At 38.6% G+C, this 27,474-nt stretch overlaps 1 protein-coding gene across 3 annotated transcripts; it reads right to left on the bottom strand.

Moving 5' to 3' along the window:
• Window positions 1-5,713: 5,713 nt before the first annotated feature.
• On the bottom strand, window positions 5,714-20,800 carry LOC131290937 (troponin I). 3 transcript variants are annotated; one of them, XM_058320124.1, is made up of 7 exons: window positions 20,674-20,800; window positions 19,091-19,262; window positions 18,845-18,968; window positions 17,773-17,873; window positions 7,777-7,820; window positions 7,553-7,694; window positions 5,714-5,896 (listed from the first exon to the last, which is right to left on the bottom strand). In XM_058320124.1, exons 2-7 carry the CDS (start codon window positions 19,232-19,234, stop codon window positions 5,819-5,821), a joined length of 633 nt encoding a protein of 210 aa, XP_058176107.1. In that variant the 5' UTR covers window positions 19,235-19,262; window positions 20,674-20,800; the 3' UTR covers window positions 5,714-5,818. The 3 variants fall into 3 exon arrangements, with proteins under 3 accessions (XP_058176107.1, XP_058176110.1, XP_058176108.1); XM_058320127.1 differs by lacking the exon at window positions 17,773-17,873 and adding an exon at window positions 13,710-13,810; XM_058320125.1 differs by lacking the exon at window positions 5,714-5,896 and adding an exon at window positions 6,812-6,850.
• Window positions 20,801-27,474: the final 6,674 nt, after the last annotated feature.

The following is a 27,474-nucleotide window of genomic DNA, read 5'->3' as shown; positions in this document are numbered from 1 at the left end:
TAGATTCCACGGGTTGCTCGAAGCTTACAATTTTCGAGTTCAGACTTACCTTTCTTTATTTATCCTTACGGAATGATTTGAAAAAGATAACGATGGGAATACGCACTCGGTTAATGTTAAATGATGCTCCCATATTACGAAGGTTGATAGCGAGGTACTCCTATAATGTTGCCCACGGAGCGGACGATGGTTTTCTGTGTAAACGATGGAAATATAATTCCATTAAAAGCAGTATAGAAGCGAAACGAAAATCAATATGAACATTCTGCTTGCAAATAATCAATACCAGTTGCCTCCGAAACCCGCTACACACTACTAAGCACACCTTGCTAAAAATCGTTCTAATCCATCGAATGTCTCAACTATAGTATTACTTTCACATAACATTCGAAGTGATCTTATGAGAAATCTGAATTAAAAAAAAATATATAGCTATGTCGTCTTTCACACTAGTTGAACTACTGCATGGCACTTGATTGCACGGCGTACTCAGCCACTGCACAGGACAGCTTCACTAGCAAAATAAGCCAGCATTAAAAAAAACTTCAATTCTCACTAAAGCTCCACAGGTTCCTTTGGATAGCTGCATTGTTTGCTGCCCATGCAGATGAAACGCTCGACACATGCTACCTAATCGAAGGGTGAGCGTTCCCAAGCTACAATTCGATGCTGAATAACACACACATTTGGAATCTCTAGCTTTACGAAACGCAAAAGAAGTTTTCTACTGATGTGATGCCTTTCAACATAATCGCTCGAAGAAGCGTTGGTAACGCAGTTGCCACACTGTGACACGTCTAGTCACGCTAACATCAAGTTGACGTTGAGCACGACCGAATCATGCGCACTTCGACACTAGGTCAGAAACTAGGAAGGATACCAACACTCGTCGCGAGAACGCTCCCCCAGTATCCATGACTACTGCTGCATCATTCAAGTATTCCTTTCAAGCTGCGTTTGGCTGTGTGTTAGTAGGATTTGACGCATGGCACCGAAAAAAGGTTCATTGATTCGTAGCCTTTGAATGTCGTACCTTAACCCAATTGCCTAATGTCAAAAATGCGATACAGCTTTACGAAGCCACAAACTGTTGATGAAATGAATTAGTGAATTCATTTTAAAAATGAATGTAAAGGTGCAGTTAGATGATAGTAAGTTTCATTAGTGGGAAAATGTAATACGTCTTCATTTCAGTTCACTAAAAGTTTCTCTTCTTCTTCTTCTTCACTTCGTCGAGGATTTACTCCAGTACGGCTATTGAATCCAGCTTCCTGGGCCTTCGCAAGCTAACCTGGAGACATAGACCTCTTTAGGTTAAGGACTGGCAACTAAAGGCCATATGTCCTGATTTTCTGTGGTTTTCGATTTTCTGTAGGCGTCGCCTTTTGACTGCCACCATGCGGCCAGGAGCACTGCTAGCCAACCACGCTAGTGCGCAGTCAAAATGCGGCTGGTCACCCGCCGTAACGAAAGGAATATTTCCTTCCGTTTGTCAGATCGCACGAAACTCGTGATCCGCTTGATTACTCAAACAGCACGAGATGTGCGTCGGCTAGGATTTCTCTGACTTGAGCTCCAGCTCGGCGACACCACGCGGCCGTGCCTAAGATAACCTTACTTTTCAGCTAACCCTTTCAGGAACCTCGTGCACTGCTAACCATCCGCTCTGATGCGACGCCGAACTGGAACTGACTAAAAGTTTCTGAACTCACGTGCATACACGACTCATACAAAATTATCGTAAACTGTCAAGCGGCAACGTTCGGCGGATAAACAAACGGTGCAGAATTGTAAATAAGCTATAGTTCATCTCTAAAATAATCAATAGTTTTCGTTTAGCGTTGGGAATCTATAACGATAACGATCATTTCAAAAGGTTTTATACTCCTTTCAAAACTGTCATTTGAGCATGTTTTCAAACAAATTTCGTAATTACTTGTCAGTTTGGTTCATAGAAACTGATACTCGTGAAAATGATTCTGGACACTTTATCCTGCCGATCACTGTACCGCTCTGCTTGGTATAACTTTATGTGAAAAATCTTTGCGAATGCCAAGTTCAATAAAAAAGGGGACTTTCTACACATTTTATCCGACAGGTTTTTTTCCCCGTGAATTTTACGTAATACATTAAGAAATGGAAGTGGTTCGGGCCACTAACGAAAATTTGTCCTGCAATCGAATTGGGAGATAAAGGAGCTCCACCAAAAGCTTACGGAAACTGAAAAGCTTCAACAGCTTCCGTTTCTCAATGTTGTTTTATGTGTCTTTATAGTTGCTGTACAGTAGGCCCATAAATGGTAATATGAAAAAAACATTCCTCCTGAGCTGAGGATGGTGCAGTATTTCTTTTCACTGTTTGAAACCGTTTGCTTGATTTTATCCTGTATCCTCGAAAAGTTTGTTATTTATGTCTAAAATAAGAATTCGTTTCAGTAAATCGAAATACTATCTGCTATATTTCAAGGACCTTTTGGCACAGGGTTTATCCAGCCGAGACATACACTATTTGCGTACAAACTACAACGTGTATACAAACCTTTCTTGCACGCTTTGAATTCAAATTGCATGCGATCAGCTTGGTGGAAAACGATCAGGATACCATCAGGATGAAATAGCAGCTAATCAAAGACGGCGTCAGTCTGATATTAAGAACATTCAACGAACGGTAAAACTATTTCGGATCATATCTATTGAAGGAAGAAATCTTTCTTTCGCCTAAAATTTCTCAACTTGATCACGGATAATCACGATGTTAAAGATGTTTTGCTCGCCATAATCATTTTTCATCTGGGCGACAGTAAAACAGAACTAAGCAAATAAAAACAATGATAAATAAAGGAATAAATAAATGAACAAATAAATGCAAACCCAAGTTATCTTCATGGGATTTCGAAGGTTTAGTAATGATCGGTGAACGATATCTCCAGTTTAGCAAGACTTATCAAAGCAGCGATTTAAAAATTAGTCAATATTCTCATTTACAGTACGCAATCGAGCACTAACATAATTTAAAGAAAGCCAACTCCAACCCAAATCCGGATCTGCCAGGTTAAGAAATTTCACTCTTCAATATTTTGAAGAACATTTGTCCACGATTTGAACGATTGCAACGGGAAACTAACGAGCAGAATAAGTACCTTCTTCCTCTCCGCCGTAATGACGATCTCAACGACCTTACTAGACTTTTCCTCTTACGTACGTGTCGTAGTCGGTTGGGTTTCAAAGCCTAATGTCTAGCCCTTCCATACGGTCAACATGTCCCGAATTTATTGGTAATGTCTTCTGTTTCGACCTTTGACCGCGAACCACTTGCGGCGAGCGTTAAGCGATGCGTTTCGTTCAGCAATATTCTTACATGTCTAAGCCAATGTGCGCACATCGATATAAAACAGGAAAACTGAATATATAGTTAGGTTTTGTTTTTTTTTTCATATTTTCGTCGAAGTCTCCACTTCAAGTGTGTATTTAAATCACCGCACATTTGTTTTTATCTTCGTTTTCGCTGGTGCGAGTGCGGTTATATTTAAAAAAAAAATAGTAAATTGTTACCTAAACTAAGCTTAACAGATTGCAGCCTTGGAAAAAACGGTGGGTATCCGAGGTTGCTACGTCGTTCGAGAGTGGCTGCATATTCGTTCGCTAACCGGAATCGGATATGCAGGGTGGTAGTGATGGTGGTGATGGTGGTGGTGGTGGTGATGGTGGTTTGGATCATAATATCGAAATCAATGGTAGTCATCATTTAGTTGCCTTCCGCGCCGGTGGATCCCTCCTAGTAGATGATTTCAAAAACGTTGGCGAAAGAGATGGCAAGCGAAGCGGAAAATGAAATGGAATGAAAAGAGAACGAGTCGTTGCGATCGGTGAATGTTAGCGTTTGCACGGATGAAAGTATGCACTATGGAAGTCAGATGTGTCAACGCAATTTGGTAACACGTAGAAAACCTGGTCGGACAGAGATTACATGTGTGTGATTGGTGAGAAAATCACAATGCTAGACATACAATGACCACATTGACGCCACTCATGAGCCAAACACTACGAACACGCTGCACAGTGTAACTAACAAGATAGGGACAGTCGCACAAACAACTTTTGACGCTGCACATTTACAATATCTACGAACGAACAGTACGCCGAAGCAGGACCTTATGAAGACTTACAGAAGATCATCAATGATGGCTCATTGGATTGGTTACGTCGGTTCTTCGATGTCCGATTGCGATGGGGTAGGCAATGGATATTCTACCAAGAAACTGCTTCCAGCATTTTTTTGTTTTTTGCGAAAAGGGTTTTCAATGTTTTTCCTACATGCACTTCTCATTCTCTCCCTCTCTCTTTCTCGCGTCGATCGAGACTAGCAGCACCGATCGTTCAATTATGCAGTTTCTGCTGGAGCTGGCGCTTCCGGCTAGGTTGACATAAAAAGAACGATTATGAAGAGAGTAAAGTCATAAGCTACTACGATAGTCGTCATGTGCATACAAGTATGAGATTGTATCGGTTAAGGTAACGCAGAAGATAACAGAAGTTTGTTGTGTTCCATATCCAACAATACCAACCAGTTGGAAATACACGGTTAAATCGAAATAACAGGGTTTTCTCACTTAGAAACGTTGCATGCAGACATGTTTCGTTTGAACCAGTGCACGTAGGGATAAGAGGAGAACATTTCGGAACTAAGCGTTTGTATGTTAATGATAACAAGCTTAAATGATGAGTCTGATAGTTAATAAGAATAGCCTTAGTATTAATTAAATATATTACTGAATTTGTAGCTGAGCTATGCCAAAGTTTAAAAAGTGAAAAAGGTTCTTTTCAATGCAGATTATTAAATTTTTAGAAGAGACAGGGGCACCTGGGTTTCCAATGGTAATATTAACTTTTATCATTTTTATATATTCAGTTTATATAAAAAGAATCAAAATCATCGAGAAGTTCATAAAAAAACTGAAATGCCCGCTTGGTTTTTCTAACTTATCCCGCTGTGCAATGTAGGTTTGAAAAACTACAATTACAGATTTTGTCATGACAGTTTTAAATGCGTTATTCATATTTTTTTTCGTTTTCAACATAACCTGCTTTCAAGAGGAAAAGACACGCTACTATTAGTTTATGAACATTAGGTTAAGCAAAATGTAGCTTTGCACATTAATGTACAAAATCTGCTATCAAATCATATTTGGTAGACTTATCTAACTGAATTTTCCAATACAAAAACTCAATGAAAATTAACGCTTGCCTCAACTTAAATGTTCTTCTGTGTTGTTGATTATTTTCCTCGGATTTGTTCTATCCAAAACACGGAAGAGTATAAAACTTTTCGAATGTATAGCGTAGTTTGTAAAAGATCAGGATAAAGATTAAGTTAAGTAGATTTAAACAGTTAAATTAAATTAACAGTTTACACCGCAAGTACTTTTTTACTAAATTTTGGCATAGACTGATACCATTCAAAAATGACGTAGTAGTGTTGACACCTGTTAATCACCAGCGTATAGCTTATATTGGAAGAAGGTTGGTTATAGCACAGTGAAGAGTGTTGGGCTTTGGAGACACAAAGGATCATGTGTCGTCATGCTAATACGGCTGAAAGTGAGAGTCTGAAAATTTGGGTAATTTGTTTTGTTTTTTTTTTTTTGTATGTTTATTTTATTGTCAAAAATATTCCAAACGATTTCAACAGAGCATAGCTGTACACCACGCCTACAGTGGTCGTTGCAGTTGTTTTAATGTTGCTGTCCTTGGTTGTTGGTTGTTGGTTGTTATGTTGTGAATAGTGATTGTAAGAGTATTGAATAGAAGCGAACGGGGGCTTATGCCTCGGCTTCAACCGCTTCTGCCGTTTCCTCTTTTACCTTGCTGTCGCCCTTTTTCGACCATTCGGGCTTCTTCTGCGCTCGGTGGACGTTAGGGGGGATGGAGAGGTCCCATCAAGCGATTCATTCAATCCGGCGGACGATGGTTAACAATAAAGTAATGAAAAAAGAAAGAACAGCGAATTAGTAAATCATAAAGATTAAGTTTAAATTTCAATGAACATTGATGAGATCGAATGGGAGCAAGGTATTTGTTACTAAATTTTGCCACGAAAATTTGAAGACCTCAATCCGCCATTCACATTGGTCAGGATGCAGTCCCTCAAATCGTCTGTGTTATGAGGAAAGGTGGGTGTGCATTTTATTTAATCTTGTGAGATGAGATTCATTAACTGAAAACTTTAGCTTCTGGTTTAGCTGTGCTGGATACGTACAACATAGTGACGAATTGTGATAGTTAAAGATCATTTACCTGTTGTTTTATGTATTTGTTGTTTTTACCAATATTGTATGTGGTATGGTATATAGCAAAGGGCATTCTGCTGATTAAATCTTAATCCTAAGCTCGTTAGACTTCTGTCCAATTCCGAATGAGCGCGGTTCTTCAAACTCGTTAAAAATGCAAACCGCAACCACATTGCTAAACATACATTCATGCGTATGCTCAACCTGAGTGCTCGGAAGTAGAGGTTGTGGACTAGATAAAAGATGTGCTTCCCTTTTTTTCCAAGTATATAACTTCCGTGTTTATTTAATCTTTACATGCAGCGATGTTTGATTATTTTGCATTTCATTATTAACGATTAGGGCGGTAACCGGGCAGTTTAATAATGTTTTCTTTGGTATCGCGGGTGTAATAGTTTGCGTAAATAATGACGTGTTCTTATACTGTGAAGCCCAAAGAAGGTTTTGAAAGGTATTCTGGTGTGGGTATTCTATGTGGGGTTTCGGTTGATTCCTCTTGTTTATCACGCTGTCGGCTACACACCCCTACTTCTTCTGCCAGTCAGCCTTCTCCGATTTCTTTGCCTGTTGGGAAAGGAATCGGTACATCAGTGAATAGTAACGCAGCCTTTAAACGGGATGCACCCATCGTCAAAAACCAAAAAAACACCATATCGATGGTAGATGGGAATGGTAGCATCCAGGACGAACAGCCTTTTTCTTCAAAACATGGCTTAGTTGTTAATTTAAAAACCAAAATATGTTTTCCAGATGTGGTACAACAGTGATCACAAGCCATTTTACTGTGTTTTGAGTAATTTGTTCCTTTTTTTCTCATTAGCGCCTAGCACGTTGTGAATACGTGCAGCACTACGTGTTTTGTTTTCTTTTGTTGCTTTCAATGATCGACTTGCTATATAGCACTGTGTTACCGTCATATTTTGAGGTTCTTCTGGGAAAGGTTAAAAAATAGTTGCATTTGAAATCGAAGGTAAATTAATAAAAAAACATATCGCCACACATGACGATAAAATAGAAATTTACTTCTTCGAATGGGAATAAATACTCTAGGGAAAAAAGTATGTGTTGTGAATTTATTTGCAAAGTCTTTCAAAATGTATTAGACTTCAATTTGGTCGAGTAAAACTCTAGTAGTGTAAATTGTGTTTGTTGTGTACTCAAGTTCAATTGTCAAAATATGGGTAGCCTCGATTGAAATGGCCCAAAAATCAAAATGTTTCAAAAATGGGGTACGTGTCGCACCGCGAGTGTACCGCTGCCACTTACCTCCTTGTCCTCCTCTTCCAAGGTGAATTCCTTCTTCTTGACAACCTTCAGTTGGTTGCGGAAGTTGAACTCGGCGGCCTTCTTCTGGAGCTTGGCGAACTTGTTTTCGTACTTCGAAACCTTCTTGAGCGTAGGCTTGACGCTGTTGGGGAAAGAAAAGACGAGTGGCATGTGAACGGGATGTCTGGATGGGGAGAGAGGTCTCCGCTTGCGACGATACTTACAACTTGCCACGCAGGTCGTTAACCTGGGCATTCAAGTCGGAAATCTACCAGCAGAACAATTAATATTGCCGAGTACCCAGCAGCAGGGAGCGATGCAGGGAGATAGAGAAGATGAAAATGCAAGTGGTTAGCAGTGGTATCAATATCGGTTGTCTATAGTGCAATGCTAGGAGTACAACGTATACAAAGCGTAAAGATTGGCGAAAGTGGCAGGCTCACACAGATGACGAAGCGATACTATATGCAGTGGTTAGTGAATGAGCACAGCACACAGGCACGCTAACACGTCCAGAGATGTAGACACACGCCCAAGCACTCATATCTCACATATACCTTACTTTACATACTGATGCGCTAGGTATAGTATTTAACATGTTCAGATGTCCATAGGCTGAAACCGTTCAGCTTTACAGGACCATCCGTCATGCAAAGTACATGCCACTGATTACGAAGCACCAATAGTTGACCAGTAACTAGGTTGCACGACTGGTGATGCATATAGTACTGAAAAGCCAGCCTAATATAAAAACAATCTTAATCTCTGCGCAGCCATTAGAATCAAATTGCCACCATAAACACATTTCAGCATTCATTGGCCTGTGTGTAGCTTTATTACACATTCAAATGAAACAAGCAGTAGTGCAGCTAAGGATTAACATTCGCATCCGGTGTTGTGGCTAAAAGATTAACTCTGGGGACCGTCATATGTCATATTTCTGGAGCAAGCAAATGAAGTACCGGATCCTACAGGTAGATCGAAAGTACTAAAAAAGGCGTGAAGTAAGTGTTTGGGTATGCTTCAAGTGGGTTTGTGTAACGATAGAGTTGGAACACGTTGTGACCTTCTGCATCTGCACGACGACTTTGTTGAATCAACAGATTAGCCAATGTCAAGAAACAAACAAAACAAAAATAAAAACAAACAAAATATCTTTTTCGAACAAATTTCGACAGTTGCGATTAGTAACTGTGTGTAAACCTTGTGTCACATGTGCAAGATGCTCGTTAAGTACGAGCACAGCACACAATTGTACGACGGATGATGTTCGTAGAAGCAACAGCTTCAATGAAAGATCCTACGACATTGAAACGATAACATTCAATATGTTTCGAACGTTTAGAAAAATACCAACAAACAAGCATTCGGGGCCAACACCCATAAGGAGAAGCGAAAATGTTTAACTTGTTCACAACAACCAATCTGTATACGAGCTTTTATGTTTTGGCCCAATGAAACAAATTCGAAGTTTATGCTCCTGCTTCGGAATTGATGCGATGCGTTCTTGGGAACCATTATATGGTTTGTGCTGATAAAAACATTTTCCAATGTTGAAATATTATTGACGCGGGATACCAAATTCCTTAACAAACTAATGAAACCCTCGAATATAAGATTCAACCACCGTTTGGGTTTTTACCCTTAATTTAAAATAAAAAACAAGACCTTTTGTTGAAAGTAAAAATGAAATTAACAGAATAAATTGGACTCATTTAAATTGATATCAAGTAATTTCGATTGTGACATCTTTAAAATTCAGCTTCCAATGTTACGAACATTCTATAATCATCATTCCTGTTTCCGTTAATGTCGGTCTCACAAACTCATCTGTTGTAAACTCCACAATACAAACATAAAAAAATTCCCTTGGTTAAAAGTACTTTTAAAGTGAGATATTAATAAAAAGTTATAATTGAAATGATAAAAATGGGCTATATTATTAAACCGTGCTAGTTTTGCCTGTTACTCAGTGTAAAATGTCATTTCCTTCCAAACACCATTAAACCGTATAGAGGCATATATTTTACTCGAGCACTGTTTTTAATCGTTGAAACTGTATTTGAAATACTATGAAATACTCTGCGATAAAATTCAAGAAGACAAATAAACTTTAAAAAGTTCCAACGCTAAAACCTTCCAAAAGTTATGTTTCTTATCGCAAAGAGGATTCTGCCAAAACTCAAATGAATTGGCAATGAAACTTTAGGTCAAATCTACCACCGAATACGAAGATAATTTCAAAATAGGAGTGAATTCATACAGATGAGTCCAACCATGTTTAGGTGAAGTGTTCCTTTTGTACGTAAGTGTCTAGCTTAAGTTGCTCCATGGTACAATTTAGGAAGAAACTTACTAGTAACATCAACTGACCATCATCTATCATTTACACCAACAAAACTTGATAGTAGACACGACGAATGGTGGGCAAACTAACACGGCGTTTGGAACAAGACAATGAATGGAAAGGAGTGAACGCACATATATGAAAAACGAAGAACGTGTGAAGACAGATGCCAACGAAGAAATAGAAAGAGACAGAGAGACACTCAAATAAGGAAATTGTAGCTAAACATCAGAAAAGAAGAAACGAGAAATCGACATGGAGATAAACAGTTATGAAAGGAACACATTACAAAAAAAAACATTGACCATTAGGATAAAAAGAATAGAAAACTATTTAGATGATTGATTTTCCAATGAATGCCATTTGCACTGCGCTTAGCTCTAATCAAATTGTATATTAATGATCCCACCAACTTGCTTAACAAAGAAACTGTAACATTTTTTAAATACTGCAAGAGCGAAAAACAAGAAAAAATACTATCACGAGACAAAAAGGAGAATTGTGTTAGTCAATTGAGGAAAGACAAAACGTCACATTACCATTCCAATAAAACACCAATACAATTAAAAATAAGAACATTCACCCTTTTGGGAAAAAATTGATTGGATGGTTCAAACAAAGCAAATCAATAAACGCTGACTTTTTTCCAATGACACATTTTGAGCTGCGACAACGAGTACAATCAGCACGAGCAAGAACAAAGTTGGACACTTTAAAGAACACATTATTTTCATAAAGAGCAAAAAACGAATCATCACTTAATCATAGTGTAACATGTATATAAGATTAATTTAACATTGCTTAAAAAACTTTGTGAAAATGTCCGCTTCCAGAACAGATTTCATATCCGATACAACTTTACGGCTTGAACTAACATTTAAAATAAACCAGGCTACTGAATCTTTAGAAGATTGTCTAATCTCAACAAACTTACTTGCTTTTATAATTTCAAACGAAAACACTATAGTTTGTTTGGAACAGCTATAATATGACATAATTTTCTTAAACTGTGCAAATGATAACAGGTCAATCTCTTATTCATCTTTACTCGGTACAGATCATTCTAGTGAATTACGGATTTTGCAAGTAACATATATTTGTGCTGGGCTCCCATACTAAGTAGGAACAAATTGTGTTCGAAAAAGTAATGCTAAGATACATTATGCTAAGTTTTCAAAATTTAGAAGCAAAATGTCTAGTACTTCATTGACGTTGTACCGTACACGCTCCTGATGCCTTGATATAAACTCGCTCCTGATGCCCTGAGTCCGAACCAAACATAATTTCAAACCACTCAATAACCTTAAACAATTAAGTGGTTTGAAACAATGTTTACCGTTAGATATCTTTAAAGCCCAAAATTGAACGTACGATCTACTGAAGTACCGAAATTAAAAAACAAAATTCCAAACAAATATCGAATATCGTGTATTCTCCATGATACCAACATATTAAAGCAAAAGTGAATTTATCATGAAAAAATAGCGTAAAGACATTAATTGGTAAACCTAAGCCCAGGACAGAAGCAAAAATTATCAAACCAGGAGTGAAAACAAAAAAGAATAGGGAAATTTACTAAAACAAGAAATGGGAGCTTATGTTTGGTAGATAAGGGTTGTTGGCACGCATTCTTCCGTAAAATGAAGCTTTCATACTTAGTAGCAATACTAAATGTCCCATAGTGGATCGAATGGAGAAGTTCACAAAACAACTCGTGCTTAGATTGAAAAGTAGCGACGCATAAAAGTTTAAATTGGCTAATGCAACAATCTTTAGCGGAAAACGCTTATCAAAAGAGTCTAATATTTGCTTATCTGCCGATGGAAATGCACCGAGATGCATTAATCTTACAGGTTACAGGTTAATTTAATATTTCATCAACATTTTCTGAGGGTACATTTAAGCGAATTTGCTTTTTTCGATTTAAAAAAAACACAAAAGTTCTTCTAATGCAAATAAAAGATTTGAAAATAATATGTACGGTTCACACGACAAATTTTGGTAATGCGTGTGTCAGAAGGATAACACTCGATCATATAAAAAATATGCCCAAGAACGCTGTGTATTTTTTACGCGTTTGACCACAGGAAGCAATGTGTATAGTTTTTCATTACCTACAATTTTACATATGATTATCCATCATGGACTTTATGCATACATGAAACCACTAAAATATACACATCTCTGTAAAAAGCCGCTTCAAAGTGAGTTTGTTTATGTTGATGTTTCTGAACTGCCAAAGATAGACCATGAACGTTGTTTAGCTAAAGCGTACTCCATTGCTTGGCTCTAATGTAGTGTGTGAGAAGCGAATAATTCATCGTTGAAAGACAGAAACTGTTCCAACTGAAATTATATAACAGGCCCGAACTTCACCAAAAACTACAAGATAATGCAAACTTAGTCAAGTTTTTGTTGTCTACCATAAGCATCAGATCATAGCATATGATAAATATATGAGTTAAATGTTACGTCCACACGCAACCCAAAACGAACACAAAAGTGCATATTTATAATTCTTTCCCGGACAAAACTTCAAACAACCATGCAGTGCAACCAGATACAAAGGGTTAGAGTTAGCGCAAGAGGAAAGGGCATAGGGATAGGTGAAAGAGATGCAACAGAAGCATGGAATGACTAGAACACGCCACCAGATTTTGGGTTCGTCTGAAATTTCAACGTTTTAGATTTAGGAAGCGTATTTGTTTGCTTGGTTTTCTTCTTAATTTCGCTTCATCAACAAGTTTAGTTTTATTGAATGGAGTAAATAACATATTTAAATATATTGATTGTTATGCAAAGCATTATCTTTTGTACTCATTGCATTAATTAATCATAAGAAAGAGCTCTATAATTTCTCTCCTTCAGTTATTCGACGAAATTTGCTTCAAAATATTGTCTTTGACACGTTATTAAGATGTATCTTTTTGGTACATTAATTCTATGGAACGTTTGTTAAAATAAACGAACAACACAATCTACAACTCTATTCGACTCAAGATCCTTTAATTTTCATAGAAAAAAACAAAGCATACGCCTCCAACTCCATTTAAAATACTATCCCATAGTACAGTAACGCGAAAGAAAACTTATAAGAAAGGACGCATAATCAAATATTCAATGTCAAATATCGAATATTAGAGATTCCTGTCTGGTAAGTGCGAATGTTCTTAATCGAATTGCAATAGAGAACTATACTAGTGATAAAGAGTGCCGTGGTTAAAATTGAAGCCAAATGTCTTCAAATTATACAATTAAAATCATAAAATAGAGGGACAATAACATCGAAACTTGCAACTGTTTTTGGATCCGAAATAAATAAGATATTTTTGTTTTGAAAAAGAAAATTCAATAACTATCAACAGGAGGATGATGGTGGATTAATTTGAGGGAACTAAAAAATGCTTTAAAAAACAAGAAAATTCAAACTAATTAAAACAACGCAGCAGCGCGAACAGTAAAAAACGTGTAACTATGATGATCGATTACAAGTATAAAACGTTATAAACGGAAATTAACCCTTATTGGGATGGAATGTGACTAATCAAACTTATTCATTTGAGACATAATTATCACGCAACAGTGCAAAATGATAAGAACAACAACAACGAGTAATAATAATAAAAATTAAACTTTCAAAAAGAACAAAACGAAATGAATCTTGAAAACGGGAAGTGTGAATTTAAACGAAGGGTTGAATTTAGATTTGTTTTAGATGGTTGGATGGGTTGATAAGGTTTAACGGATTTTTAAGGTTGATTGGTTTTGTTTGTTCAGAAACACGATTTCAAATTGATTCAATGGCAGTACCTCCCAATCTCTTTTCCGGACTTCATATTCCAAATCCCATTTCTGGCCTTCACACGTATACATACGGTTGTAATATTCTTTAACAATGTCTTTCAACTGGTCTGCAAATGGGAAAATTGAGTTTATGACACTTAGAAAAACTGTACGAATTCAATCAATACGCAGTTAAAAGATGCAATCGTTTAAAAAAATGTAAGGGAACATGTGGCATCAATTGAAATGAGAAACAGATGAATGCTGGTAAAAGAGAACAACAATATAAATAATTCGTGTATGTCGAGATAGAGTGAAACCAGTATGTGCTGAGCAAAGTACAACTTATCGAATACTCATAATGATTCAACTAAAAGTTTACCCATCGCGATGATACTATGGAGTAACACAAACGAAAGGAATGATGACGTAGAAACAGTAACAGAGTAAAGATGAAACAACGATTACAAGATAGTGAAGGGAGCGATGGTAGGCGAAGGAGTGGGTGGATATCGATAAGAAAGCAAGAGAGCAAGCACCAGTGTGATCGAATATTCAAATGTCGTCGGACAACGGACGACAGTGTTCGAAAGAATGAAAGAATATAAAAAATTCTACGTTTGGTGGTGTTATTAATGTGCACGAATAAAGGTGTCACGACACAACATAGTAACGAGCGGGTGGACATATAGACCATGCTCGAAGAACAAAAAGAAATTTGGTATAGGGAAATTATTGAACGCATGCCTTGAAGTAATAGATAAAAACCGAAAGATAACGAAGACGTTTTGAAAAAAATAAAAAACAGTTTGGATGTATTAGTGGAAGTATCAATTCAAAAAGTAATTTGAAAAATATTCCATCCAGTCATCTGGTGAGCAAAAAACGACAGCGAAAGAAAGAAAGGTAGGGAAAAATAGAAAGGACGCATTAAAAATCAAGGTTTGAAATATAAACAAAGAAATAAATGGGAAACCAAAGACTGACTTAACAAGAAGAGAACTGGTAACTGGAAAAAATGTAGCGTTGGAAATTCAAATAATTTGATGTACAGAAACAACTATCAGCCTGTTTGAAACGAAACGTCATCCTGACCATATTCAATGTTTGCATGTCAATAAATGCAACTGACTTATCGACAAAAAGCTCTATTGTAAAAAGAGCAACAAACAACGAAGCTTTATTCCAGCTGTTTTCAAACGATCTGTTCTACCAAGAACAAATTTCAATTGTGAACAGTGGTACTTACAATTTCGAGACATTTTTGTTTGATGAGTTTTTGTTTTGTTTTTTTCTTATTACATTGGTCATATGGCAAAGCTAGAATTTGTGTGACAAATGTTTGCAGATAAGGTGTGTGCGTTATTGAATTTTAATTCAAACAAAAAAATCCTTTTGCTGTGATTGCTAATTGATGAACTAGTTATATGATGATAGAATTGTATCTTTAAAATAATGAACGATAACTAAAATAGTTTTAGCCGTTAGAATTATTTCATTCGAGCTGTTTAGTCTGGATTCGCGCGCGCGTGCTCGCATGTAAGTGGCTCTGTGTATTTTTTCTGTCTCAATAAAGCTTGAAGGATGCACACATTTGTTGTATAATTGTATTATTTGTTAAGTGTGTTTTATGTGAATAGTATTGTGAGTGTGTGTGTATATATTTGTAAGTGTATTTGTGTGTATGTTTGTGTGTGACTATGTCTGTTCCAGTGTGCTTCAGTGTTGTTATGTAAGAGTTCAATTTAACGTATACTAGGAGACATGTTTGGCATGTCACATTTGCATTTGGCGGTACGGTTAATGAAAACCATCATTGTGAAATTAAATCAACCATATTACAATATTTCCAAAGGAAACAAAAACATTCAACTATTGTTTACAAAGTCGACTAGCAATATTTTACCTCAAACTGTTTCAATTTTTCCATTCTTTCTAAATCAAATTTGTCTCCTTCCAAACCAAAAACCCTATTCCAATATTCCTTACATATTGTCTGTAGCTCAGCTAGTAGAGAGATGGGATAAGTAAAAGGATTGATATTATTTTATTTTGCATTTAAGCCACGTTGGGTTATCTTTTCGGCTACATTTGCTAAGTGAAAGTGTTTTCCAGTATATGTATAAATTTTCGAACGAAAATCAAATTGGATACCTTTGCGTGCTTAAACGGAAACGACTACTGATGTGGGTACATATTAGCGTGAAAGTGTAGTTTTTAGTTTTTTTTTTCTGTGGGTCTTAGGTGGGAAACAGAGCCGGAGGAATAGCAACAACCAGTTAAAGTTACGGAATATAACTAATCCAGCGGACATCGAAAAATAAGGAGACACTTTTCGACGAACGTTATTTATCACGCGCGTCAATAGCTGCGGCGCTGTTAAAGTCAACAAAAAAGGCGATTGCGGCGGCGGCTGTAACGGCACGGGCGCATTGAGCTAAGCCAAAGTGCTACGGCTATGCTTTAGGAGCACGCTGCATGACTCGAGGAAAAACGGCATCATCCTCGGAAGCCCATTTTATTGCGGACTGCATTATTGAAATCGATTACTGCTATCTTTGCCGCATCGAGGTAACATGTTGCAAGCGCAAAACCGTCGGACCTTCTTTCTAACAGTCGCGTGAACGTGGATGGATTGCTAACGTATAATCCTCGTGCTTGCAAAATAGCCTGCCAAAATTTGCTGCTGTTTTTAATATACTGATAGTTTCTAACGGAACCACTAGCGATTGCAGCTTGCACAAACAAGAGCTGTAGCATAATTGTGCGCAGCGTTCGCCGAAAGAGCTTCCGGTGACCGCAAATCAAACGCCGGCGGTCGTGTTTGGATAGTGGTTTGCTTGCCTCTAGATCCTTTCTAGCAACTTCATACTCATAATCAATTTTTTCGCCTTCCAGGGTACAAATTCTTTTGTGGTACTCTTTGCATATGTGCTTCAGACTGGCTACAAGAAAATAACAATAATGGGACAAAAACATAATTTAATAGCAACCATACTAAAGCCATCCTAAGCGAAATGAGTTCAGGAAATTACACCAAGATGTTACGATTGAACGTCACAGCTTGGGCATATTCTACTTGCGTTGAAAGTAATCGCAAGACGCGTGGAAAATATTTGTCGTCACTTTTGCTAACCAGGATCAACAAAATCTAGCCTGGACTCAACGTATGAGAAGTTAAAGAAGTTGATTTTCTAAAACAAACACTTGATAATCTGAAAACAGGATAAACTATACTTGTTTTAGGATTAAAAGAAGTACGTTATTTAGTCACAATTACAATTACAGCTTAATTTTTGGAGAACAAACAAACAACGCTCATTTTGATAGCTGGTAGTCACCTATATGAATATTATATCAATTCGATACATTAATAAAATAAAACAGAGATTACATGAAACCAATAACAAAAAAATCGCAATATGATTGAGCAGGGAATACTCAAGGAGGAAAATAGCGAAACATACAAAAATCGATAGCTATAAATGAACACACAACATTTAGAAAGAAAGTTCATCCAAGTAAATGTTGGTCATATAAGAATAAAAAATTGACAGAAGGAAAGATATATAAGGAGAGAGAGAGAGAGAGAGAGAGAGAGAGACAGAGAGAGATAGCGAGAAAAATAAAAAGGGCAAGGAGGAGAGGACGGTTTGGAACAACAAAAGCCATAAAAATTATCTACGTTCTTGTTGACAGTAAAAATTTGAACATAAAAAGTCGGAACTGGAATACAATGAAAGATAGGCAAGGCGAAGAGAAATTACCATAGCATAGAGATGTAATTAAGAAATATGGCAGAAATTGCGATCAGCAGTTAAATAAACTGATATCATCACATGAACAGCCCAAAATAGAAAAAAAGAGAAGAAAGTTGCAAAGAAACTATAGAGTTGTGAGAAACAAGGAGGAATCTTATTAAAATTAAACAAAGAGAATAATAAATAGTACACACAGATAACGGGTACCGAGCCAAAGAAGGTCCGGTCCCTGCGTGAAAGATTACAATAAAACATCAAACTGGCGAAAAATAGCGAAGGCGACACCTTCTAGGTGAAGGGTGCATCTTTCATGTGGACTAAGTATGTACCTCCATATCCTTCCTCTTCACAACATACTCAAGATCATACTTCTCTTCCTCCAGGTTATTTATACGCTGATGGTAGTCACGCAGAACCTTTCTCGCTTGCTCTGATTTTAAGGGTGGAGGGTGGGGCACCGGCGGATGTGTGTGAGAAATAAAGGAATGTGTGTGTGTTACAGATATATAATATGATGCAACGAAGTTGTACTGATTGAGTAAGATAATAAACCTTGTGTATCGTTTGGGCATAAAGTGTGTCCGTGATTATCATAAGCTTATTTCTGTTTTAATAATATACGGCGATGCTATTGAAACGACACGGTTTGCCAATGAAACATAAATGTTTTCGGCAAATTGAACTAAAACCTCCGAATATTAGTGTGCATGGAAATGTAATATAATTTCTGAATTGAATTTTAAGTGGACGAAAATGGAACTAAGTTCAGATCGAAAGTGAGAATTGTTAAAACCAAAAGTGACGATTGTGCTATGAATGCACGAAAACATTGATAACGTGACAAAAGGATACACATGAACGCAAGAAAGCTGATTCATCTAACATATGAAATATGAATTAACTGGAATACATGTGATGAGAACTAGGGTAGGTGATAGCAAAATGATTGTACTGAGTGTTAAAACAGTGTGTATTTTTACATAACTAACGGTATTTTGAAAAGGAACCGTGACCGAAGGTGCATGATATCGTGTGGGAAGGTGAAAGGTAAACTATTTTTCGGCACTTTGTCAAACCCAATGTTTGATTCAGAAGGTTACCAAAAGAGTAACATCAAGACGTTACTGTCGCATTGTGAAAGAGTAGGAGAAATCATGACGAAACCTTGCGATTGAATCTGAATTGGCGATATGGAAACGTTGTACGAAATAGCGGATGTGTAAAAAAATTTGAAGTCCTAAAGACATGAACTAAAGAAAACTAACACAATAGAACGAAGAGAACCAGCCTTTAGCAACCATTTACGAACGAACTGATGTGATTTGTATAATCGAGTAACAAACGAAAATTATGAGTATATGATGTTTTCGGAAACAAAATATGCAAGCAAGTTTGTGTTACCTTCGTTGGCATCCTCGATGTTCTTGGGTTTGCCGCAACGCTCCTCAATGATGCGCCGACGTTCGGCGGCCTTGCGCTCCTGTTCTTTCTTGAGCTCCTCAGCGGCTTTCTTACGCAGAAGTAACTATCGGGCGACACAGAATACAACGCAGTGCGTAATCAGAAATCTGTCCCGTTTTGTTGTCGTAGTTTTCAGTTCCCCTGCTTTGATGTTTTAGATCCCATTTTGTTGCTGTAGACACTTACCCGAAGCTTCTTCTTGCGCTCTGGAGTCATGAAGCCCTTCTTAGCCTTCTTGGCCTTGGAGGCTTCCTCCATGCGCTTGCGCACCTCGGCACGCTTGCGCTCGATTTCGGCCTGTTTCGCCTTCTTTGCTTCTTCGTCAGCCATGGTGTTGTTTTAGGGTGAAACCTTCTGGCTAGAAGAGGATTGGAGAAATGGGAGAAGCCACCGTTAGCGACGTAGGGTTATCTTTCTTCGAAGGAAAGTCTATCGCAACCTGGCAAGCGGGTTTTAAAGCAAACCTAGCAACTACTTCTTCACCGAAAGTGCAAATGTAGATTTGGTGCAAAATTAGATAAGTGTCCACCGACGCGTGTACGTGCACGAATCTAGAGCAAAACGAGGTTCAGCGCGGGCAGAAGTTCTATTTTTACTCGCCGGCCGCGATTGCGCAATGCGTGGGTTTCATCAGTCGCTAGGGCTAGCTTTCACTTTCGTAGCCGTGCCAGGCGCCCTCCGCCTTGCCGCACGCACCATAAACCAGACCAGATAAACACAACGTGCGCGCATCCGCGTGCAAAAGTGTTACCCTAATATAGGCTGCCGGCTAAGGCGCAGCCGCCGGGTCTATTTATACATTTTCACAAGCCCGGATCTGGTCCGACATCAGCGATGGGCCGGGGTTTACGATTGGGTGGAATTGAACACACCGAACGCGAACAACTTGCAGGCGAAATGTCCGACAGAAATGGGAGAAAAAAAACACTAGATCGGTGTACGTGCGTGTCGTGCGCTGAGGTCTATTTTTAACCGTTCAGTTGGTTGCTGGTTAGAAGTCCCATCACCTCTCTCAAAAGTATTTTGGCCGAAAAAAGTTATACGCCTGGAACCGTACAGCGAGAACACTTTTCAATTACATTCGGTATAGCAAACTAAGTATAAAATCATTTCAGAAAACACTACGCGGTATAAGAAGAGATGTAACGATCCAAAGAAAAGGTAATGTGTCCATTATAAAGTACATTAGGCCACATCCAATCAACAGTTTAGAGGGACCAATGGTTCTTCCCGGTTTGTTCGCTGTCACTCACTTAAAGTCACAGAAGTAGGTTCGGCAAACGAATTCATTTCAAACGGATAACTCAGATGCATTAGCGAGGTTCAAAACAGAAAACAAAACCCGTTCGTTGCAAGAATAGTTGAGTCGCAGACGAGATAGACGAGGAGGAGCGCATTGTCCTACCGAACCGTGCGACTTACGGCCCACCGTAGAATGTTTTCCAAAATTCTGTGTTAAACGAGTAGCGCGACAATTTGAAGGCTTGTACAGGTTGAAGGATGATGCGAATGCAGGAATTAGAGCGAGTCCGCTGGTCAGAAACAGAGATTCGCCAGCGATTCACCGAATTGCGAGTTTTTGCACACGGTTGCGGACTCTGCGGCGCCACCCGGTATCCGGACTCCGTGGACTTGTCCAGGTCGATGTCGGACCGAGTGAAGTTTGATAGGAGGAGGTTTGGTTGGTTACGAAGCCTACGGACACCGACAGTTCCAAGCACCGTTGCCGAAAATCCACTGCCGGCAGCACTGCTGTGTTAGGCACTCACCTCAAAGTCAACCGGGTAAGCGGATAACGGCTAGAACTAACGTTCCTGGCGGTCGGCGCACAAGTGCTGGCGAAGGAACTAAACACACCGTTGAGAACTCGGAAAGAATACTGATCAATCCGAAGCGTGGCGACAGACTGGCCTGGTCCCGGGCGCCCGGTTCACGTCGTTCGCGGACTCTGCAACCTGCAACCCGCTGCCACCCTTTAGCGCCGCCCCGGGTTGCACCCAACAGTGGGTTAGTAGTGGGGCGCGATCCCGGGTCGAAACGGCGCTTGCTCAGTTCGCGGACAACGCGTCTATCTGCGCACCGGCGACCAAGACAACCTGTCAGAGGAAGCGGAAACCGCACCCATATACCCACACATGCACCACCAACGCACCACCAACGCACCAACATTTATATAAATAAACACCTACGTCCCACGCATACACCCTCGGTTTGGCACAGATTGCGTACGACCGACCGACGGTCTTCTCGTGTCGTTGTATTGGGAGCCTAGCTAGGTATTAGCATCGTCGGAAGTATGCCGGCCCCTGCCGTCTGCACAAACAACACGCTCCACATCCGGGGCGGAAATCCACGCTCACCTAAGAATAGCAGCCAGTGTTCAGAGGCTGGTTCACCTCACCTCACAAGTGTGTGCTGCATCTGGCACAAGAGATACTAGCGCGCAGAATTCGCTGAGAAACAGGTACCAACCCGTCCCGAGGTACAATCGAGCGTCGGCTAGCTTGCATTACAATTTGGATTCGATCTTTCTCCTTATGAATTATTCAGCTTTCTCAGTCTTAAGAGTTGACCTGTGACATTTGATCTAATACTAGCACTTGCATTACAATTTGCATTAGATCTTTCTCCTTATGAATTGTTTAAATTTCTCTGTCTTAAGAGTTGACCTGTGACATTTGATCTAATACTACCACTGTATGCCTATGTTTGTTATGAGATATGAGTCTTTCTCTTGATAGTTGAGTTAAACCACAATTCGGTTGGACTTTAGACTATCAAACCATAAACAAAAAGAATCCAGACTTTAAGAACTTGAGAAGCCAAATAAATATCGACAGTATGTCGATGTAAGAAATGTTTTGATAACTATAGTATCTCTACACTATGGAGGCAGCTAAACCGATGGATATTGGGTGGATAGACAAGCGTAGCCGACGCAAACTTTACCAATCCTCGCGCTGTACCGTATCACTCCTAGGATAGGCAAAGCTACATCAGTATCGGCGACTGCGTACTTGGTTGGTTTAGCTACAAGCAAAAAAAAAATGGCGACATGACTCATGTTGCTAGTATGGCATGTAGTACGTGGTGAGATTTTCAAACTTTCCTTCCAACAAACAATTGTTTTCTCAGGTTTTGTTAGAAGATAGGCATCCCCAAGTACTTCTCTTTCGAAATTTTATTAAAAGACAATCTGTCACAACTGCATTCCATTGCGCGCTGGCAGCATCTTCCTTCGCTTATGTGCGTTGGACTTTTATGTGCCAACCATTTGAATGTGTGTGTGTGTGTGTGTGTGTGTGTATGTGTGTTTTTTTGCTTTTAATTAATGTTGGATTTCCCATTGAGCGCGATCCCACCTTTACGAAGTCGCGTATTTGTTCTGTTTGTGTATGAAATATTTTTCCTCCTCCCCGCAGTATCATCGTCGTCAGGACGTTCTTGTTATCTACGGCAATTTTCTCTCCTCACAACCACCACCGCAGCTCAGTTTGCCAACTGCAGAGGCGGGAGATGCCTTCTTATTAGTTTTTACTTTTTCTTACGAATCAAATCAAATTCACGGTTCGGTGTAGGGCGTGTAGCAACAATGAGCTAAATTTAAGCATGATCTACCCCGCGCTACCGTCGTCGTTACGCATCGTGCGCTTCGTGCGAAACATTCGTCGACCACCTGCTTCTTCGTTTCGTTTGGCTGCTGGTGTGCTGGATGTAGCTGCTGCCTCGCTTGGGGCGCCTTGGCGAAGGAAAACTGGGGCCAAGTGGCGACCTGGTGGTTTGGTGGGCAACAGTCGAAGTGATCGCTGCGTGGGATGTAAGTTGGCCTGGATTATGTGGGAAGATTTACACAAACACGCATGGAAAAGCGGTATTTATGAAATAGAACGTGTATCCTTCGGAAAACAAGATCGAACGATCACCGTTGGAAAAGAAATCATCTAAGTAACGAACTGATGCACTCTTGTCTCTGGATATTAAACCCTCCAGTATTGATGGGTCTGCTTACGTCCCCTACGCAAATCGCAATTTATACTTATTTTCCACTTGCTCTGGACCGTGCAAAGTTCACACTCTCGATAGAAACCTCAGTGCAAGTGTATTTAAATGTCATAGACAGGGGCGGATAAATTAATTTTGGGGCACTCAATGTTGCCATTGCAAAAACCTATATCGAAGTAATATTGTTGACTTGTTTTTGTTTAAATGTTTTTTAACAACAAATTCGAAAGCAACGAAGAGTTTAGCTTAGCAGTGTTTTTAGTATCTTACGAGTCTTCTTTCCCTTGCTTTTGCTTCTATCTCATTGATTTATATATTCATGACTGAGTTCATCAGCATACATGTTATTTAGAAATTCTATATTAACTTTAGATGATGAGATAATTGCTTGAAATTGATTTAGGTTAACATATGTCTTAGATAGGAACACTCTTTGGTGGCATAAGCAATAAATAATACTATGAACTTGGCAATTTGATTTCGCTACAGTGACGTTAGACTTGTCGTGTCGTGGTTTTATTTTTCAACGTCATGTTTATGCGTGCTATTTTATATCTTTAAAAAAATCCCTGCCAACTTCCTCAACACTAGAATCTCAACGGCAATCTTTTTTGATTTTAATATCTCGAAATCGGCATAATATGTTTTCCAAAACAAAAAAGGATTTTCTTAAAATTCAAAGCCACAGCAAAAATGGCACTTTTACACTAATATTGTAGTGGACTTACGTACTAACAGGCTATACTAATCAATATAATGAATTCTTTCGGATGCCTAGGTTTTACTTAATTTACAAAAACCGTTGGTTCAATAAAATTGACAATTAAATTTTATCAAAAACGATTGTACTAACGAACTATACTAAAACAGTTATTAAAAACAGTTAAACACTCTTTTCAACACTCTATCAATTCGTCATTTTTGAAGATTTTTCTAATCCGTAAACGGCTACTTGTATATTTATTTGCCAACTATCTTTTATTAATTTTTTTTTGTAGCTTGTTCTGATCGAATCGGTAATGTTTCCAACCTATATTTTATTACAAGGGCCCTAAGCGACCACCTCTTGTCATAGGATACCTTAAATTATGCATTCATCAGAGCTATGCATTATTACGTAGGGCTTACCGACAGTTCGATACACGGTCAGCTTCCTGGAAATTCGCTAGAACGAATTATTACACCGCCCAAGAGCGGACGTACAACCAATTTCTATCCGTAGGAGAGAAACATCGATCCTTTTTTTTCCTTTTCGATCCAACGTGTGCTCTAGTTTGTCTAGCGCGATGCGTGAGCTCATCCGTTTGGGTCGGTTTGCACCCACAATCGGTGCCAATATTAGTTTTTCTTGTTTGATTTTCTGCGCTTTTCGTTCATGCATGCGGCAACAAAACTCGTTTCACAATCGCTGGCAGCGACGTCGCGCTTGCGGACGAAAAAAGTAAGGCAATGGAAAAACACATGCGGTAAACAGAAGCGGTAGGCAAAACATCCGAGGATCAGCAGCTGCAGCAGGCGCACGGTCAACTATTTAGTGATGTGTTCGTGCGTGCTAAAAATAGTCGGTGTATATCTGAGAAGCAAAATTTTCTAAAAATATCCTCTCAATTTCGAAAAGCCTGAGACCTTCTGCTTGGTGGGATTTGAAGCGGTTCATTTTTTTTTCCCCACCTCGCGAGATTCACTAACTGAAGTGTAATATTTCCTTTATTCTATTGCAGTGCAAAACAAAAGAGTTAATATGACACTCAGATACGTCTAGGTAAAGAATCTACAATCTCTATCTCATTACTATCGATCGAACACGCTGGTTACATTGGCTAAATGATATGGATTATTATATGACTATCAACAAAATGAATATGAAAACATGTACATAGATTACAGTGCGAAAAGTTTCATCGTTTGAAACTGTGCGAACTCCAGCAGGGGTTTAAAGGTATAACGTTTAAAGTACAAACACATTTTTGATCCCCCAGTGATCATATTACATTTGTGTGTGTGTGACATGTAAAAATACGATTAGAAAATCGGTATTGCGACAGAACGTTAAACGTTAAATTGTAAACGAATCATGCTATTTCAGTCATCGCAATGTTTTATCGATGGCCGATTTCGTTTTATATACCACATCACACACATATATTTTCCTGTGAAACCAATTACTATACTATTAACTTTTTGCCCATGTTTTTTTTAAATTTCATTGCTGGAATTAATATACTAACATTTTGCTTATCTTATCAAATGCATAATGGGTTTGTGGATTTACTTCCCAATCAAAATAAATGAAGTATAGGAAAAGATGAGTATGATGCAATTGAACCATCTGAATTGAGTTTTGTTAATGAAAATGTCTCGTGTTTGTATTTGGGTTACAATAAAAAGATACCGGCGTGTATTTAATTGCTCAGGTTAAAGGTTTTATTGAAAATGTGGAAATTTCTCAGAATAGTTTAAGGATAATGGATATATAATGATTAGCAAAAGTTTAAGGATAATAGACATTGTGTCCTACACATATCAAAACTCAAAAATATTGCTCAAAATTGTATTAAAGTTTTCTTTTTCTAATATTTTTCAAAAAAAAACTTTGTAAGATTTAAATAAACTGAAAAATTATTATTAATAAATAAACAAAGAAAATTACTTAGCAACATTCTTCAGAAAACATGATATTATGGATTCTCTTCGAAAGTTATTGAGGATTTCGCATGAAATAAGCTAAACAAAAACATTTGAATCAAAAACCATTGAGATAAATTGCAGTTGAATCTAAATTAGATAAAAATTTATGATATCGTCTAAATTGGAATTTTTTTCAAACGGTAAAATGAAAAAATCTTATGGCAAATGTAGTGAATGTTTTCTTGGAACGCTTAATCGGCCTCTGATCGAAGCTACATTTGATTGATTGCTAGACTATCTAACGTATTTTTTAGATAATAAACATAATTTTTCGTTGCATTAGTGGTATAAATAGAAAACTCTTATTTTTTCCATTATCTGAACCATCACGTAAGGCAATATGTAATCTTTCCTACGGCAAAACACAAGGAAATAATGTTTCTACTAATTTTAGAATTCACTTACGAACGTGAGCATAAAATACTTTTACGATTCTAATTCATAATATATGCATTTCCATTAGGTTTCCAATCCGTCTGACGTAGTAATTGCAGTTTTGTTGCAAACTGAAAGCAAGCACTGCACGGGCGAATAATGACGTCATCAACGATCTAAAAAAAACCCTAGGGGTTTACCTGACGCATGGAAAAACAAGGGGAGGTAAATTTTAAAGTTGGAAACATGAAGTTGCGAAGGATAGTCTGGCCAGCGGTTCGGAGGTAGGCGCAGTTCCCTCGGTTCACTTTTCCCCCCAACGGCCCGGTTTTGGAGAAGCAGCCGAAGGACACAGTTCCGCTGCCCATTCAAAAATAGTGCCGAAACCTTCGCGGCTTCGAGAGCGCATGACGGGCGATTGCCAGTCGGGATCGTCGTTAACTCGAACACAACTCTATCCCACATGGGCTGTCCCTTCCTGTCGCCTGATGAAAGCGTTCATCGGTGGGTTCACTCTCGAGGCCGAAAGGACCTCGCGTTGGAACGAGCCCGCGCATTCATTCGCCTCGAAGGATATTCTGGCCGTTCACCAGCGCCGATGAACACATCAAAGGAGGTGCGTGCATCACGGTAGAAGCGCGCCAAAACGTAGGCAACTAGCGGTGCGTCAGTACGGCACTGTCGATTAACAGTCTGTAGTTGAATGTTCGACCGTCCGGTTGTCCTGGTTTTCATAACCGAAACCCACGGGCAGTGGCTCTGGGCAGACAGGCTCAAGTGGCAACTCTCAAGCTCCGTTTGTTCAACAGTTTAAACGAAGTGATTCAAATCGTTCAGCCAGTTAGCTTGTTCGTCCGGTGCAAATTTCGTCCACTGCAAATGTTACTGTGAGTGTCAGTTTTCTGGGCTATAAACCATTACCTTCACCAACCGTTCTTCAATGATCAACCAAATGCACGCTGAACATCTTAAACTGTGAGTATAATTGTTACTGGAATAAAGATCTTTGGTTGCTTTTCACTTATATTTTTGATTCTTTTTATGTTTTCCAAATTCGTTCAATCTGGCTTATATGGAACGTTCGGTACTGGAAGAGAGGTCTACGTTGTTTTAAATTTCTGCTGCAATATTGTTATTTCATTTTGATTATATTATAACAGCTTAGGACAAAAACATTTGAAAATTAGTTGAGGTAAAATTATGTTTTTGATGCATGCTTGGTAAACTTAACAAACTACAGCGAGGAGGTTATTAATATTTAAGCTACGTGCTATTACTATTGAAACTCAAACTAGAGATATTAATTCAAACATACTTTTCACAAAGAAAGATGGTCCAGTTAGATATTTCATAATTTCATTAAAATACAAATAACAAGGGCAGCAACTCCAATAAGCTAAACAACCATCACTCGAAAGAACATGCCACAATGAAGCGAAAAAGGGAGGGTAAAGATGTACAGGTTAGCAAGGGTGGTCGGTTGAGGCGAGGTAGAAACACCTAGG

This window comes from Anopheles ziemanni, chromosome X, assembly GCF_943734765.1.
Source record: "Anopheles ziemanni chromosome X, idAnoZiCoDA_A2_x.2, whole genome shotgun sequence".
Taxonomy (NCBI): domain Eukaryota; kingdom Metazoa; phylum Arthropoda; class Insecta; order Diptera; family Culicidae; genus Anopheles; species Anopheles ziemanni.
Note: the sequence above shows the minus strand (reverse complement) of the source record. Positions and strands in the feature narration are given on the sequence as shown.

What these genes read in the sequence shown, in the direction of transcription:
- LOC131290937 (XM_058320124.1), bottom strand. Translation starts at nt 19,234, where the DNA reads ATGGCTGACGAAGAAGCAAAGAAGGCGAAACAGGCCGAAATCGAGCGC. An exon ending in CATCGAGGATGCCAACGAAG is followed by an intron (nt 17,874 to 18,844) that starts GTAACACAAACT and finishes CCTTAAAATCAG; the next exon opens with AGCAAGCGAGAAAGGTTCTG. An exon ending in TGAAGAGGAAGGATATGGAG is followed by an intron (nt 7,821 to 17,772) that starts GTACATACTTAG and finishes TTCTGCTGGTAG; the next exon opens with ATTTCCGACTTGAATGCCCA.